The 18,000-nt window shown below is 45.2% G+C and overlaps 1 protein-coding gene across 1 annotated transcript; it reads right to left on the bottom strand.

Moving 5' to 3' along the window:
* Positions 1-201: 201 nt before the first annotated feature.
* Positions 202-1,238, bottom strand: LOC116287082 (uncharacterized). The gene has a single exon (XM_031693689.2). The coding sequence runs from the start codon at positions 1,059-1,061 to the stop codon at positions 315-317; it is 747 nt and encodes a 248-aa protein (XP_031549549.2). The 5' UTR covers positions 1,062-1,238; the 3' UTR covers positions 202-314.
* Positions 1,239-18,000: the final 16,762 nt, after the last annotated feature.

The raw sequence follows: 18,000 nt of genomic DNA, 5'->3' as shown, positions 1-18,000 counted from the left end.
AAAGGTTGAAGAAGCAAACTACTGAGAACATGACACCAATGCAACCTACAAGACTATTTTAAACTCATCTCATGCCCAGGGCCACATAATGCTGTCCAAAATCGTTCAATGTTGCCCATCATTGCCCAATATCTTTCAATTTGTTCACAAAACAATGTCGCATTGTGTCGCGGCGACGATAAGTCCCAAAGTAGACTTGAATTGTTTCGTGACATCATTTAATATCCTACAAGTAATGCAACTACAGTCTATTTCATACGTCCACAGTTATTCTGCCTCAAGATACTTCATAGCAGAAAGCATTTTTCATTGAGTCATTCCGCGAGCCATCCTTTATATTTCTCAGGTAGTTCCGGTGTATTTTTGATACCCTTAAAAAAATCAATCACATCCCCACCTTCGTCGACATCCGACATCTTCTCCTCCTTCTTTTCTTTGATAGTGTCGATGTGTTCCTGGGTTGTTAAAACCCACTCTGTAGGAAAAGGCAGACGTTGGCCCTTCGCCTTTTTTTTGCATACTGGCTTCCCAACCTTTTCTCGTATTCGCTTTTCTGTTGCGCTAAACGATGTAGTGTCTACTGCTCCGATTCGTAATGCAAACAGTGTACTTGCTGTTGTATGCTGCCCTATTCCTTCTAAACATTCATCCTGAATTTGCTTACACACTTTCTCCATTCGATTTCCACCCTTTTTGATCGAACGGTGAGTAAAACCAACTTTACACAACTTCCATTGCTTACCTTTTTCTTTAAATGGAAAATCGCCAGCATTCAGGACCACAGCATACACAGCAGGACTCTCTTTCTCCCTGCGAATGCGATCTTCCAAATCTTCTTGTTGAGCATAATCGTTTAGCTTTCTAACCAAGTAGTTTCCATGAGTTCCTTTCCAAAACCATTCTAGAAACTTTTGTTGTTCGTCACCGTTTTCAAAAAAGCTTTCATCTTGGTTTTGTGGAATGTCGCTCGAACCCAGCACAGGTTTCGAACTTGATTTTTGGCTTGTTTTGGGCTTAGCACCAGCATCTAGGGGCTTCTTTTGGACATTCTTTTGAGGCATGACCTATGTACGTTTATTTCCTTCTCAGTCAATACTTCAGTCGATCGAACTTCAACTCGATCCTACGGATAATCTCGCGAAAAAGTAGAGACAGTTTTGTATTCTAAGCTGATCTTTGGTCTTCAAAGTAAACCATTATTATAACGAGCTGAGTCACACCTGTCATTACATTTGAATAACAGAAGATCTTACGTGGCAAACCGGTAAAACACGTTCCACAGGTGACTTCGAACAAAAGATTTCCTGAGCAAGCCAAGCTCTGCTCTCATGTGCCAGAGGTTTCTCAAGAACCTCTCAGAAAACCCCACAAAGAAAACAAAGAGAGCAATGACCATGAAAGACTTCAGAAAAGATTTGCATATAATACGGTGGCCCATAAGGGACATGCCAATACAAAAATGTCAATATTCAAAATGCCAGATAAAAAAATGCGAAATGTCAGATAAAAAAATGCGAAATGCCAGATAAAAAAATGCGAAATGCCAGATAAAAAAATGCGAAATGCCAGATAAAAAAAGTGCAAGATGCCAAATTAAAAAAATGCGAAATGCTAGATTAAAAAAATGCGAAATGCCAGATAAAAAAATGCGAAATGCCAGATAAAAAAAAGCAAGATGCCAAATTAAAAAAATGCGAAATGCTAGATAAAAAAAATGCGAAATGCCAGATAAAAAAAAATGCGAAATGCCAGATAAAAAAAAAAGCAAGATGCCAGATAAAAAAAAGTGCAAGATGCCAGATTTAAAAAATGCGAAATGCCAGATAAAAAAATGCGAAATGAGTAGTATAGGGGATGGGGGTTCCAGCGCAACGACCACCGGAGGATTACCCGTCTAAAGTGAATTCCTCGATTCGTACCGCGATTACCCGCATCCCGTGTTTATGTAGTTAAATATGTTAGTCTATATATGGAGTGCGAAGAATGTAAAGAGTTTGCTTATGATTTCTGTGCAAAGTGCTTGAAACCCAAGTTTGTACCTACTAAGCCAAATAAGTATATTTGTTGTGGTAAGAAAATGCAAATAGAAGACGACACGTCAGCGCAGTGTTACGAGTGTGGTAAGAACATTCGTAATGCCGTACAGAGCAATATTACGCCAATGGAGGTCGTAAGAAAACACCTTATAAGAGAATAAAATACTTTAGAGACTGGATGAGTCATATCCAAGGTTATCGACCGGTATATTTAACCAACGAAGTAAGGAAGAAAATCATAGACCACTTAGAAGAGCCAACCCCACAAAGTCTACGGAAAACGCTGAAAAAAATAAAACTAGGGAAATATTACAAAGCTATTCCCTATCTTTTGTCTGAAATTACCGGTAAGTCTATTCCCGAGGTTTCTGATATGAGCAGAGCCGAGTGGATGTTTTGTCGGCTGGATAAGGATATTCCTTATTACCCTGACGTAATTTACGAAATATTTTACAAAATAGACCCCAACCACCCCCTATTAGGATGGATTCCGAGAAAATAAAAATGCAAAACTGGCGTTTATTTTGCCAGAAACCCTACTGGGGAATGCATCGCGCAGAACACCAAGCTATCCCCAGTGGGGTTTTTTGCATTTTGGGCTTACGGGGCTTATTTCATCCCGCGCCAGAGGCCCTCTAGTACATACACATATATCTTTCTTACGACCCACCAGAGGCTGAACTCCGGACAGCGTCCCGAGACACCCCCTGACTTTTCCAACTTTTCCTCGCGAAACCCCCCATCGCGGGGTTGAATCGCACTTTCTATCTTTTCCACCCCTCCCCCCACGGTTGCTGTGAGTGGGGGAGGCTTTTTTTTTCACTCACAGCAACCGGTCCAAATGCGTCTACAGCGAGGCTTGAACTCGGGACTTTAGGCCTCCACAGCTCCAAAGTCCACGATCACAAGTGAGAAAATGGAAATCGAATGGAGAAAGTGTGTAAGCAAATTCAGGATGAATGTGGCGATCACAAGCGAGCGCCAGACACATCTGGACGCTTATGTATGTGAAAATTATTATTTTTATGTCTTACACTCTAATTTGCATATTTTCTAGACTGACGTTCGATATGTAAATAGAATCCTGTCACGCTCTTTTCGAAGCAGATGTTTACTGAGCAAGCTTTCTTTGAAGCTCTTCTTTTGCCTCCTGGTAGATCTTTTTGCGAGATTCCTCGGAAAGATCTTTTACGACTGTTTTTTTATTCCTTATGTCCGACTTTAATTTCTCGTATTTGTCTTCTTCGGCCAGAATAAGCGAGAATTCTACGTCGTCTATCTTTCTGTCACGCAAAGCCTTTGAGACAAGATCGGTAATTGTATTTACTTTAGCCCTTGACAGAGCTATTGTCGTGTCATGCTTGGATATTTTGCTTGACAACTGTTTCATAATGCCCGTAGCAACGGCTGAAATAATACCACAGGCTGCCCCAACGCCGGCCAAAGGAACTCCAACGATTATTCCCGGCCCAGTAAGCGAAGTAGCAACGCCGGAGCCCGTTAACACAACGGATATGGATCCTGAAGTTATCGAAATCTTATGTAGCGTAGTCCGGGCTCTGGCGTACTTTTTCCTAACTTTTTCGTAGTGTTTTGTCTGCCCTTCCAAGTAAGCCAGGATTAAATTTACTTTATTGAGCCTGAAGTTTTCGGCATTCATTTCGTTGGGTGTAGTATAGGGAATATCTGGGTACATTTTAGGTGCTGATGGTATAACATCCATTATATATACTAATGTACGACGCTTTTGGGAATGACATTGAGGAGCAGCCACATCATGACAACCGGGATTACTGGAATTGGAGAGCATTTAGGAAGATGTTTCCGCATGCAGACCCTAGTAAGTTCGAAAGAAGACCCGATGGGATTTACTTCAACGGCGAAAGAATGTACAGTAATGCGGACTTGGAGCCAAAGGCGACCACCAAGCCACCAAAACCCGTGCATAAAGAAAGGCTACCTAATTTTCCAAAGAATCTATTAATAACCAACCAGGATTACCCATTTTACGATGCCGAAGGCGGCATAAACGACTTTGATAAGATAGTGACGCATTTAAAGATTCCAGTGGGTAAGCAAACGTTTGACGTAGTAATAAGGGATATCTTTAAGGATTTTAACCTTACGCACACTTCAGGAAAAGAAGCCCACGAATGGTTAAAGGGGCCTAACTTTAAGTACTGGCCGCAGCAGTTAAACTTTGCCGTCTGGGCGGCTACAAAGGGCTGCGGGGTTGCCGCGGATATGTTCGACATTGCCTTTCTAAGGTTCCACGTTGCCTTTACTATGCGGCGCATATTGAAGGAGCTTAGCGTACCGCTGCCGGGGGAAAAGCCATTCAATCGAATGGATAACCACTACGATTCCGCTGCCCTAGAAAGACTAATGAATGAGTTTAAGCCGCAGCAAAGAGACTTTCGTTATCGGGAGGGCGCCACGCATGGCTTGGGCATTATTTATGCTTGGCATGTTGACGGCGTGCGTCCGGCCGACATGTATCATCAAAAATACCCCGGGATCCTAAAGTTTTACGACTTGGGTGGTCGTAAGAATGACGTTACGCTGATCGATAGGATTGAGACAATTTACCCCAGTCCTTGGGATCCGTTTGTATTATTAAAAGGAAAAGGCCTAAGAAACCTAGCTCGAATTAACCGCAGCATTGAAGCATTTGTCTATTGCATCCTGGGAGCGCAGGTAAATACCCGCAGCCCCATTGTTGGATCCCAAGGTGCTTCGCGGGAAACGCAACAGGAATTCCTAACCCTGTTTGAGTCCGCAATAATAGAAAATGACATATCCAAGTCAGTGCAGAGATATCAATTAGCGGTGCAGCAATCTAAAGTGCGGCTAGATTATGCCTTGAGTCCTGGTTGTTGGTTAATGCCAAGTAACTTGGTTATTAACACCAATTCCGTTGTGGGTTACAACAACAAGCTGCAGCGAGCAACCAAAGACATGAAGTTTGGGGCAAATGACGTGAACTCTGACATGACCAAGGGCTTTCCTCACTTCGTAGAGAAGCCAAAAAAGTCACACGAAACGAAGCTACCCGTAGTTAAGAAACCATCAAAGAAGGTTTTGCCTGCGATACCTGAGGAATATGACCATAACTTACTAAAGGCCGGCTTAGCCACCGCAGGCGTTGGTCTGAGTTATTATATATGGCGATGAACAACCCCTACGTAGCTGGAGTAGATTGTGTCTATACGACTTACACAGGCGAGAAAAAATACACCCAGGCATCTTGGGTTGATGTCACGGGCATGTCTGTAGACTTGAATTACTCAGGAAAGAAGCTGATAATATGCAGCATTTGCATTGGTACGAGCAGCCATGCCAACGTGGGCTTTAGGTTCCTGGATGAGAATGGCATACTGCAGCCTATGCGTGTGAAGACAAACAACAGGGAGCCTGCGCATTTCTCCGTAGAGCCCAACCCCCAAAGCGCCGAAAATCTATCGGTTTGGACTTTCCACGTGGTTGCTGATTGCCATGGGAAAGTGAAGCTGCAAATGCGCGTAGATGACTCAGGGAGCGTTTGCATAAATAGCATAGAAAATCAAAGAGATACAGCCTATAATCATAAGACCATTAGCACTTTTACGGTGCTTAGTCTCTAGAAGCAAACTATGTTTGCTGCCCCTTCTAACGAAGGGGACTTGTTCCCTGTAATATATGAATAACCCACACATGAAGGAAGATTGGTTTCTCCATTACCTGGAGGAAAAGGAGTACTCAGAACAGCATTGGTATGACACCGGGCTGTGGGTGAAGGTTGGGGGCCTGGGATTAATCATGTGTACTATTAGCATTAACACGGGGTATTCATGCAATGCTGGGTTTAGGATCGTTGATGAGAATAACCATTCATTACTACCTTACAGAAAAAAAGATAACAATAGGAACCCAGTTCATTTCTCGTCGGAGCCCCCTCCAAAAAGCGGAGAAGACTTAACGCCAGTAACTTTTCATATGATAGCCAATTGTCAATATGCGAAGCTTCAGGTTCTTCCCAACGACGTTGCCTACCTTCGACTGAACGCCGTAGGCGCTCCTGCTGTAGATGCTACTTGGAATCATAAGCCCATTAGCACCATGACTGCCCTACCGCTAATGCCGAATTATCAAGGCGGCGCTAACACTGTCTTTACTTATCCCCAGTCGAGGATGCCTCGGGTACCCGACGACGATAAGCCGCCAGTAACGTACAAGGATAAGATTAACCCTTCATCTTCTTCAGGAGTACCACTCCAATAGCGACGACCAAGATCCAAATGTTGTTGCCCACGAACTTTAACAGTTCGCCGCCGGCCCTAAGTGCCAAGGAAACAACTGAACCCAGCAGCCCAGGAAGACCGGCTGCCATCTTTTTTCCCAAGTCCGTCAGCCCATTGCCTAATTTCTTTACGCCCGCGCCTGTAGCCTTAAGAGCGGACAAGATTACTCCCACTACGCTCGAAATAGCGACCGCAAATGCCAGCGGAATACCATACTTCACCAGAGCTCTTTTTACTTTTTCCTTGGTGGTAAGCCCCAACTCCTTTTCCAGGTTGTCCTTTTGTGCCTGTAATTCCGCAAGGCGCACCTGAAGGGTTTCTACTTCCCTTTGGGCAGCCTCCCTTTCCTCTTCGGAACGAGTTTGGTCCGCAACTACTTCTTGCTGCCGCTCTATTTGCCCCTCCAGGTCTTCGATAGCCTGATCTCTTTGCCGGATTTGCTCTTCTTTAGTGTTGATTTCGGCAACCAACTGCCGGCGTTCCTCCAAAGAGCCGACTATGGTGGTTTGCAAGTCCTTGGCTTCTTCCTTGCTCATGTCCAGGTCTTGCAGGGCGAGCTCGAAGGCTTTTTGGGCTTGGTTCCTATCGCGTAGGGCATTGTCTCTTTGTTCTCTCATTTCTATCATTCTTTGGTTTTTATCGTTAAGTTCTCTCTTTTGAGCATCAAGGAGTAGTCGGTTTTGTCTCATGTATTCTGCCTCCCTTTCCTCCATTGTTTCCTTTAGTCCTTCGACTTCCCTTATCGCCTCGTTACCTTTTTGTTGCCGCTGCATTAGGGTCTTGAACTTTTCAAAGGCTTCGCTGGTGTTTTCATCGTTTTCTCTTAGTCTTTCCACCAAATTAGGTCTTCCTAATGCGTCTTTGATTTCTTTTGGGAGATTACTGGTGAGCCTGTCGGAGTCTCTCCTTTGGTAGAGAATATACCACTTATCCCTTCCTTGGTACTGGATTTGAATTTGCCCCTTATCTCCGGTTTGGAAATTAAGGCGGGCCAAGTCCACATTTGGAAATTTCTCCCTTACGTCGTCTAAAAGCCCCCTTAGCATTTCAGTTCTTAGGTCCGTGGAATCCAAGTTTTGCAATTCCAAATATTCTGGAATAGGTCGCCCTGGGTTCCTTGATTGCCACTTGTCCTCTAAGGAACGCCAGGCCTCGCGGGCCCTGCTGCCATATTTGCGTCTTAGCTTGTCAAAAAGGCCCCGCCCGTCTACGTTGTCATCGGGAAGCAAGGACTCGTATTCTTCGTCGTTAATGTCTACTTGGCCTTCGTCGTTAATGTCTACTTGGCCTTCTTCGGTAAGGGGGTCAAAATCCGTTCCTTCTGCCGCCATTATATATGATAAGCTCAAAGTTAAACCCCAACGTATTACCTAAGCAGGTTGGCGGACTGAAAGCAGAACGCACCTTTCACCGGGTCACATTCACACCTTCTAGCGCAAAGCCAGGGGAAACCCTGTACGTAGGCGTACCCCGCCTAACGGATAACCTAGTCCTAGTACCCGGTACCTTGGCTTTAAGGTTCGACCTAGCGGTACAGTCAAGCCCCACAGATGAAAGGATTATCGTTAACAACGTGGGTCGCAACATTGTTTCTAAGATGCGCGTAAAGTTCGCCGGGGAATCCTTGCTGGACTTAAATAGGTACGATCTGTATACCACGTACAAAGACTTATGGTTGACAGCCTTTGACCGCGCGCAAAGGATAGAACAAGGAATTGGTAGTGTCATTCTACGTAAGGTCCGCACACCTACGAAAACGCAACCTACTGACGGCAGCGGAGAAACCGCAGTGGCAGACGCAAAGCGAATAAAGACCGCCTATGGTAGCAAGTATGTCATACCACTGGACTTTGAAGTGATTACGAATCACGGTGTGTATTACCCAAGACAGTTATCCGAGCTACAGTTTGAAGTAACTTTAGCAGATGCTAATAACATCATTGGTGGGCTGACCACTGCACTTACCACAACAACCCCATACTCTATTACCAACTTAGAGCTGCAGTACGAGACCGTGTACAGCGAAGAGCTGGCCCGTAGCGCCGGTATGGAATACAGTGCAGGGAAGGCATTCCTTTACGACCACGTAGTGATGTATAAGACATTTAGCTTCTTGGATAAGACGGATGAGGTTATCAACCAAAGCATTAACCTCCCCCGAAGAAGTCTCACGGGGCTGATGTTGGTGTTTGCCAAACCCTACGAAGCCGGCAAGCGCGACTCCGAGGCCTTTCACAACCCCAACATTACTAACGTGGGGGTAAATGTCAACGGAGTACCCAACAAGGTCTACTCCCAGGGAATAAAGCCCGCAGACGTGTACAGAGAGGCCATGCGCAAGTTTGGCGACCAAATTAGCCCTGAGGAATTCTTTAAGGATAAATATGCGTTATGGATCGATATGCGCACCACCAACGACGAAAGCATGCACGGTCAGGGTTTACGTCTAGTAAATACGCAGGATGGCATAACATTGGAGATCAAGCGCACCAAGAACACCGATGCCGGCGACGGCGACAAAATAAACTGCTACGTTTTCGTCGTGTCTGACGCGCAGTTAAGCGTGGAAATGAATCAGCTAAAGAGCGTTGCCTACTAGTTTCGTGAACAAAGTGAACGAAAAATTAAAATATTCCTTACGTATAATATGCTTCGCGTATTTCAAAACAACGAAACCAAACTGCAATGCATAGTGCAAGGCAACGAACTGTACTTCAGGGGAAAGGAGGTGGCAGCTGCGTTGGAATATTCCAATGTTAGAGATGCTTTAATTACTCACGTTTCGGATAAGTACAAGAAAAGGCTGTCTGTCACATTCCGTGTTCATTTCCGAACCTGGGTTGTATCAGCTGATATTTAGCTCAAAGCTACCAAAGGCAGAAGCATTTCAGGATTGGGTCTTTGAGGAAGTCCTACCCGCGCTGCGTAAGGACGGTCGATATGCAATAGAAAAGCGGTTTGACGGTCCAAACAAGTTGGTATTTAAGATCGAAAATGAATTCGACCTGCATAAAAAGGTAGTGGACTACATCCGCAGGTTTTACCCCCAAATGCTCGTGACCCCTGGTCTAGGTGAACTGCAGGACTCGGATGGAAAGCGCATAAAGTGCTGGCAGAAGGGCTACCAACGCGGTCAGCCCGACTTGTTAATTCTTAATGCACACGTGCGATACCGTGGTTTCTGCGTAGAGCTGAAGACCCCTAAAGGCAATGGGGTATTATCTGAGGACCAACGTCGTCTGTTGCACGAATACGAAAGAAATGGTTATAAAGTAATGATCAGTAACGATTACGACGACATCTGCAGAGCCATCACGGAGTATGCACAAGGAATGCGTCTACCATGTAGGTGGTGCTGTAAGCGCTTTAAGAACGCGGACACTTTAAAGACGCATTTAAAGATATTTCATAGAATATATGGAGTTTGAGGCTGTAAGGCAGATACACTGGAGAGACTTAAAGGAGGGCGTTACGTATGAAATAAAAAATTATGTAGCCTTTGAAGATATTGACAGGCTACGGTTGTTATTGGCGCATGAGGGTGTTACGTACAGCCTGTGGGCGCCGGATCGCGTCCGATACGTGATAGAGGGGCAGGAGTTTACGCATCTGAGGTCGTATGGGAAGAAGGATGGTCGCTGGGCGTTTGACGTCGCAAAGTGCGTCCTTCCTTCGCCTCTATGTAGTTAGGCACATTTAAAGTAGGGTCGTCGGCAGTGCTCGGCGACTCTTTTTTAACGATGCAGTCTGCAGGGGGTTCGCACGTAATACAGTCCATATATTGAAAGGGTTATTAGTAATCCTCCAAGAAATGCTGCTGCGTAGGCTATCATATATCCTTGTCAGAAACCGCCTCAGAATGTTAAGATATGGTTAAATTCTTGTTAAGGAAGGTCGGAAACTTTTTCAAAACATACCTCAAAATGTTAAGCTGAGGTTAAGACTTTGTTAAGAGACAGTTGAATATGTGTTCCTCCTCCCTTACGCATCCACATCTCTCACATTGCTGCCTCCAATATTCCCTGTTAGTCCATGGGACACCTTCTAAGGTATCAAAGCGGGGTAATGTCCTGCTTATCTTCCTAAAGTAGTCTATTCGATTCCTTAGGTAATCATTTCTATGTTCACAATTCATCAGATCGCCGCATTGGTAACAATCCCCTCCTTCCAGATCGTACTTCTCTGAAAGGTATCGGTATGTCCTTTCGTGTCTTTTCTTATGTGTCTGAAGACGTTGGCGGCTACTAAGAACCTTAGCACAGTAACTACATTCTGTTGTCCTACGGCAAACGCCCTTCTTAACATGCTGCTGTAGTTTCTGTAAGGTACTGAACTCCCTGTTACAGTAATTGCAGGCCTTACTGATTGGCTCCTTTGTGCAAACTCCATGCCAAGCATGGTATTGCAGTCTTTGTTTGGTACTAAATACCTTCTTACATTTCAAGCAGTCCATATATACTTAACAATATTTTAACCTCCATTTAACATTCTGAGGCATCTTTTGAAATAGTTTCCGACCTTCCTTAACAAAGTCTTAACCATATCTTAACATTCTGAGGCATCTTTTGAGATAGTTTCCGACCTTCCTTAACAATATTTTAACCTCCATTTAACATTCTGAGGGGGTTTCTGAGATAGTTTCCGACCTTCCTTAACAAAGTCTTAACCATATCTTAACATTCTGAGGCATTTCTTACGGGAGTCTTGGACCCAGCTTAACAATATCTTAACCTCCATTTAACATTCTGAGGGGGTTTCTAGGAGCTCTTAACATTAGATTGGGTAGCGCATGAAGTCCACGACTGACTCCTTTACCCACGTTGCCATCGTTATCAGCGCGCCAAACCGTTCTGCGCGCTTTAGACCACACATTTCTTCATAAAGCTCCTTTACGCGTTCATTCAGCCGGTCTATCTCCTCCCTTTGCATTTCGACCGTCCTCTCCAGGTCTGACTTTTCTTTGACGACGTTAACCATTGCTTTGACTGCTTCCACGGGCTCCATTATATATGAACCCAGATCACATGCCTTGTAACGCTCTGATAGTAGGACCCACCGGCTGCGGAAAGACCCAATTCGTGGTAGAGCAGCTATTAGGACCCTTTAGATACCGTTTCGACTACATAGTGCTGCTCTGCCCCACCTACGTGAATAGCCGCACCTGGACGGGCATAGGAGCAAAAGATGACGACTTCTTCGTAGATATCTTAGACCCCAACGAGTTATCTGGGCATCTTAAGTTCTGGCATAGGCAATTCCCTAAAGATACGCAAACCCTCCTCATACTGGATGACATTGCCTGTGGGGATGACGTAAAAAGACGCACGTCAGAGCTTGTTAAACTCGCCTTTAGTGGTAGACATGACAATATCAGCGTTTGGTTGCTCTCGCAGCAGCTTACCAGTGTCTCTAAGCCCTTCAGGGAAAACATAGGTTCACTTGTCGTATTTTATACTCCGAGCAAGTCAGACCTGGAAACCATCTTAAGCGACTATGGAGGCGAGATAAGCAAGGAACAGTTGCATGAATACATGCGGCATTTAAAGACGCATGAGCACTCCAAGATGATCTTCTCTTTGAGGTTTCCGTATCAAGTTGGAATCTATGATTTCTTAGATGAAGTCCCCACACAGTTAGACGAAAGTAACCTTAAGGAACAACTTAACATCCTTGTGTCATCTGGGAAGTGCAAGGAAATGATAGGCAAGGAACTTACCCATGAGCAAGTTAATAAGCTGTCCGACGAGGAAGTTAAGAAGTTCCATAAGAGGTACGAGGCCGCCCTTGCAAGTAAGACCACGGACGCCGTAGCAGACTCAGCCATTAAGTTCGCGACTAAATTGCTTGGACTTGCGCTGCCCATAGACGACGGGGAGCAACTACAGAAGGACATAAGAGACGACTATGTCATCGCCCAAGAACTTAAGATAACCTGCGGGTGGTTGTCTTTGAAGTGCGGTAAGTTAATGGCAGTCGCCTCTGCGGCACTTCACGTAGCTCAGCATGTCGACTTGAAGGAACTTACAACGTCTTGGAAGGACTTCAAGAAGGACAGAGACGTTGAAAAGGTCTTCCAGGCGGCACTTGCTGAGGTACCTGATCAAGTCGCCTCAAGTACTTAGTCAAGTCGTCCTCAGGAATTACCCAGGTCGCCTCAAGTACTTAGTCAAGTCGTCCTTAAGTACTTAGTCAAGTCCTATTAAGTTACTTATCAAGTCCTTCAAGTCCTTAGATATAAATGAGTGAAGCTGAATCAAAGGTGGAGGAACCCGAGCAAAAGATTACCAAGGCTAAATCTCCAGGCAGAGTCGCTGCCGGAAAGAAGCTCGCGGAGATGAATAAAAAGAACAAAGCAAAGAAGGAGGAAAAGGTAGAAGAGAAAGAAGAGGAATCCTTTATTAATCCTGGGTACGTCATCGGCGCGTTGGGAGTCATCATAGCAGCAGGTAGCCTTTACTTACAATGGAAGGCAGCAAAGCCAAAGGTAGAATTAGAACCCGTGCATGTGACGCAGGAGCCTAGAAGCAAAATACCCGTAATGGAATAACCTTCTCGCTCTGTAATATAATGTCAACCGCGTTATTGAAAACTGTTGAAGAAGCAGCTATCATTACTTCCATCGTTGCGGGTATTGGTTGGGTAGGTAAGAAAGTGCTCAAAGAAGACTTTACTGAAGACCCAAGCAAGAGCTTCGCTAATTTTGCTAAGATGACCGCTGCCGTAGGCGGGGCTATCATGGTAAAGGATTACCTACGGAAGGAAAAGTACCTGCCTAATGTATAAATGGCTAGCGTGGTCGTAGGTGGAGTCATTGCAGCTTTAGCATTCACTGGAGCTAATTATGGTGGTCAATATTTGGATAGATTAGTCAGGGGCGATAAAAGCGGAGATTTGGCCGCCGAAAGAAAGAGACACGACTTAGCGCTGGAGAAATATCAAAGGGACGTGGCAGCTTGGAATGAAAAAAGACAAGCTTACAGGGATTGGTTGGATAAGAACTACCAAGACAAAATGCAGGCGGATAAGAACTTCGAAAACACAGACTACGCCTTTAAGCTCTATGCACAGGCGCACCCCGCGGCATCGACGGGGTTGAGAAAGCCCCAGTTCAAGAATTACTACCAGCCTTCTAAGAAACAAAAAGACAATGAGTTGGTCTTCGTAGGAGTCGCAGGGCTGGCGGGAGGCGTAGCTTTGGCGTATCTAATATAATGATCGTCTTTTTGGAAAGCGACAAGAATGACTTTACCACTTACTTAAATCCTCCCATCAAAGCCCATAAGGTTCGGCTCATAAGTTGCTCTTTGTACAATTCTTGGTATAACCTGATTGGGGGCATAGTCACTGAGCATACAGGAGGATCTAATTATCAGGTCGTAATGCTGCCCGATGGACATTACACGCCAATCACACTGGCCAAGGAATTAGCAAAACACGGTTATACTCTCACCACAGGATTGCCGCACGAAATGACCCTCAAACATAATATGTCAAACTATTCAGTAACTTTTGGAAAGTTTGACCCATTGGGATCTTTATTATGTGCCTCGGGCAAGACAATTACCAACACGGCCATACCTGTGAAATGGAAAGTCGCATCCTCTTACGAAGTCTATTGCGACTTGGTCCATAGTTACAACAATGGAGAAAAGTCTTCTCTTATGTCCAAGTTTCTGCCCAAAGGTAATCCATTTGACCCAGTAGAATACACTCCCATTTCTTTAAGCTATGACTTGTCTAATTTGGTAGAAAGCATAAACATCACCATTAAAGTGGACGGAAAGACGGTGGATTTCAACGGACGCAAGATCAATCTCGTTTTGGAATTCATATAATGGGTCGAACTGAGGACAAACTCAAAAGGATTTACTATGGGCCTGAAGGCTATTGGAAAGGAGCGTCGGCCATCAAGAAACTCGCGACCGCGGCCAGGGTATCAGAAGAAACGGCTAAGAACTGGTTAAAAAAACAAACCCTCTGGCAGGTTTATCTTCCCGTGCCTAAGTACATTCCCAGGCCCAGCTTTACCGTAAATGTCCCCAATGAAGTTCATCAGGCAGATTTGCTTTTCTTGCCGCACGACAAGGTGAGAAAAAAGACCTATAGGTACGCTTTGACCGTAGTCGATATCGCAAGCAGATACAAGGACGCCGAACCCATAACCAGCAAGGATTCTGGGGAGGTCGCAGAAGCCCTAGGTAGGATTTATAAGCGCGTTTTGAAATGGCCTAAGCTGCTGCAAGTGGATGCGGGGACAGAGTTCATGGGCGTGGTTACTAAGACCCTGAAAGACCACAGCACTAAGATTAGGAGAGCCGAAGCTGAGTACCACAGGGGTCAGAGCATCGTCGAAAGATTCAATAAGACCCTGGCTGAGCGCCTCTTTGGGTACCAGTATTGGAAAGAGCTGGAAGATCCCTCCAAACGCAACAGGGAATGGACCCAGAGGCTCCCCCAGGTCGTCGCGGCTTTGAACAACGAGGCGGCCAGGGCTACGGGAATGAAACCCAAGGATGCCATAAAAAAGAAACACGTGGAACACAAGTCCTTCGTCAGAAGTTCGAGGGCGGTCTTCCCCCAGGAAAAGAGATTAGGCGATGTCACGGTTCGATATCTCTATGAGCCGGGTGAATTAGAAGGAGGATCCAAAAGAGCTACGGATCCTAATTTGTCTTTGGAAACTTACCAGATCCGAAGTGCGATAGCTAAGAAGGGTCAGCCCATCTTGTATTATCTTCATGATGGTCCCACTCGTGGGTTCGTCAAAGAAGAACTGCTTATCGTGTGATGTCCGAATGCTATCGTATGGATACCATCATCACACATCCATCTCTTACCATCAAATGCTGACAGTGACACCTTCTCCTGCGTAACGTTGTGTATTTGATGTCCGTAGCTGCGCAGGCTGTTCATTTTATGTCGCTGTTCCTTACGCGTACGCAGGACCTTTAAGTAGGAATCGTGGGTTATGTCCTTCTTAACCACGTATTTTTTTACGCCTTTAGCTTTCTTTTCTACACCGTCCAGCTTTAGCACGCTGTACAACTTGGGTTTCAGGCCCACGTATTCCACGATGGGTTTTCCTTTCATCTCATCCTTCATTTTCCCGATTACTTTCTTGTTTTTAGGGGAGTAAAGAAAGTGGTCGCGTGGGTAATCGCTGGTGTCGTATTCATCGATGTCGGGAACACAGTCTTCGTAAATGTCTTCCGTCTGCACCTCTAGTATCAAGGAATCGGTGTCGGTGTATAAGAGTCGGCACTTATCACCGTATTTCGGTTTTAGCTTGTCGTAGTAAAACTCATACATGAGCAGCTTTGATAGGTCTAACACTGTAAACCCCGTGTATACGGGTTTATTCAGGAATAGATTCGCTTTCTTCATGTGAATCACGTAGAAATTTAACATTTCTATGTATCTAACGAATCCAGGCTGTGACACGTATGCTTCTGCTTCCTCTCTGGTGCTGGCTATCTTTATGCTTACGCGCTTGCGGATGTTCTCCATTGTCTTACCAAATACGCTATTGTTCATTAGTTTAAACAGGTTCTTTTCGAAGTCATTCTTTGCCTGCGTACGCTTTTGCGTGTTAAAGTCAATGTAGGAGCGCATCCATGGTTCCTGCGTGAACTTCAAAACGCGGTGGATCTTCTTCACGCGTAAGCCGTGGCGCACATAGAACTGTAGGTTGCGGTAATGCACCACGTACTTTTTCTTATCCATTAGGTTCATCGTTAGCTTCCTGTACGGTTTGTATCCGGGGCACATTTGCTTTTGCAGCGGAGACAGCTGCGCAAATGGTATCTCCACGGTCTCTGGTGCTAACGGGAACTCATCGTGCGCGTCGTGCAAGTGCTCTGGTTATTCCAAATCAACCTCCAGCACGTAACCTTTGTCGTCTTCTTTACCTACGTTTAGGTAAAACTCTATGGGCTTTATGTTGTCCCATTCGAAGTCGCGTACAGGTAAGTACTGCGACATTGCCCAACCGTAGAGGTTGTTTGCGTCTAAGTAGAAGATGTATGTGGTTGGCTTCTCCGGGTCGTACTCCACCGTGGGATTGTTCGCTTTTGCGTATCGTCTGCTGGGTCCGCAAACGCCGCCGCGGATACCATCTTCCATAAAGCGATACATATCGTATTCCGTTAGGATATCCAGTTGCGCGTTTGTCTTCTTTAGCAGCGCACTCCAACTAAGCCCAGGAGCCGTGTAGAAGTTCGCTGGATCCAACCCGTAGTATTCCATTGCCATCTTTCGAAAGCTTTGGAAAACATCTGCGAGCAGCACTACGTCTGAACGTAGGTAGATGTCGTGGTATTCTCCCATATTCTCACAGGAGTACTTTTCCCACACATCTAACGCATGCTGGTACTCCTCGTCCTTTATACCAGACTCGTTTAGGGTGCTGTAGAATCTCTCTTTGGGTGGTAGGGGTTCTTCGAATCGCTCCCAGGAGTCCATCTATTCGTATGGGTAGACTCCTTTCCTTTCCGCGCCGTATTGACTGGAAATGGGGAACTCCGTGTTATACCTTACTAAGTTTGCTAAGGAGTCCGCCATGAACTGCTGCGAATCTAAGAACTTTAGCTTGCCTACGGTTACGGACATGTACCTTTCTTTGTTGTTGGGTATGCACTTTACTTCGGAGCCGTCTGTTCCTTGTAAGAGTAAGTGACTGTCGTAACCCCTTAAATTGTGAAAGAATACGGGTATTTCCATTTCTGGATCTACTTTGAAGTTTATATTACATTTCCAATGAGCCGCACCTCTGTATTTACCCGTGACGTGGCAGTGATCTCTAACCTTATCCACATAGAAATCCTCAACGAATGCTTTATGACAATGAATGCAGTGGGTGGAAGGCTTGTTGGGTTTTTCCCCCTTCCTTGCATACCTGCCACATTTGAAATGAGCTTCTCCTAGATACTTTCCATCTTCGTCCCACGCTTTCTTGGCTCGTCTTCCAAACTGGAGAAGCGTATGTTGGCAAATGTGGCATTTCTTTGCCTTGGTAAAAGCCTCCTGGTTCTCTTTGGTAAATACCATCTTCTTTGGGCGTCTTAATTGTTCTCTTATCTCTTCCTCCTCTTCTCGCAATGCTTCTAGAAACTCATTAGCTGCGTTCTTACCTCGGTAAATCACAGGAGGGTTGGCCTTACCATCTGATCTGACTACTATGTAACCAAAGGAGCAGATCTCGTGTAATCCCACCTTATTCGTGGCACCACTTTTCTGCTCTTCCTTAGTTATCAACGCTTCAAAGTCTGCATATATCACGTAAGGCACCTGCATCTGCTTTTGATGGTCTGAGTAGGATAGGTTCTTATCTGTGGGCATCTGGATCCGTTGCGCCACTTCTTCGACTCCGCGACATATTTCGTCGTGATCCTTTAGAGCTTTAACGCTGGTAAAGGATAACAAACAACAGTCGCAGAAGTATTTCTTGCCTTTGTGTTTGGTGTGTCTGTAAAATAGTCTGCTAACATGTTTGACCCACGAATAATGCCCGCCGTGGTAAAAGAGGTGTATTCGTTCTCCTTTACTCTTTGACAGCACTAGTGGCACTATCGTTTGGTCTCTAACTCCGTAAACGTTAATGGCTAGGTCATTTTCCTGCTCGAATATCGGTATGTCTATCAACTGCATTGGGAACTCTACGCCATCCCACTCCAAATCATCTGTTG

This window comes from Actinia tenebrosa, unplaced genomic scaffold (genome assembly GCF_029948245.1).
Source record: "Actinia tenebrosa isolate PJP-AT-01 unplaced genomic scaffold, QUT_ActTen_1.0 PGA_scaffold12__29_contigs__length_12842862, whole genome shotgun sequence".
NCBI classification, from domain to species: domain Eukaryota; kingdom Metazoa; phylum Cnidaria; class Anthozoa; order Actiniaria; family Actiniidae; genus Actinia; species Actinia tenebrosa.
The sequence above is the reverse complement of the archived record's forward strand: the minus strand, read 5'-3'. Positions and strand labels throughout refer to the sequence as shown.

Bases quoted from the DNA above. Each gene is read 5' to 3' on its own strand.
- LOC116287082 (XM_031693689.2), bottom strand. From the start codon at position 1,061: ATGCCTCAAAAGAATGTCCAAAAGAAGCCCCTAGATGCTGGTGCTAAG.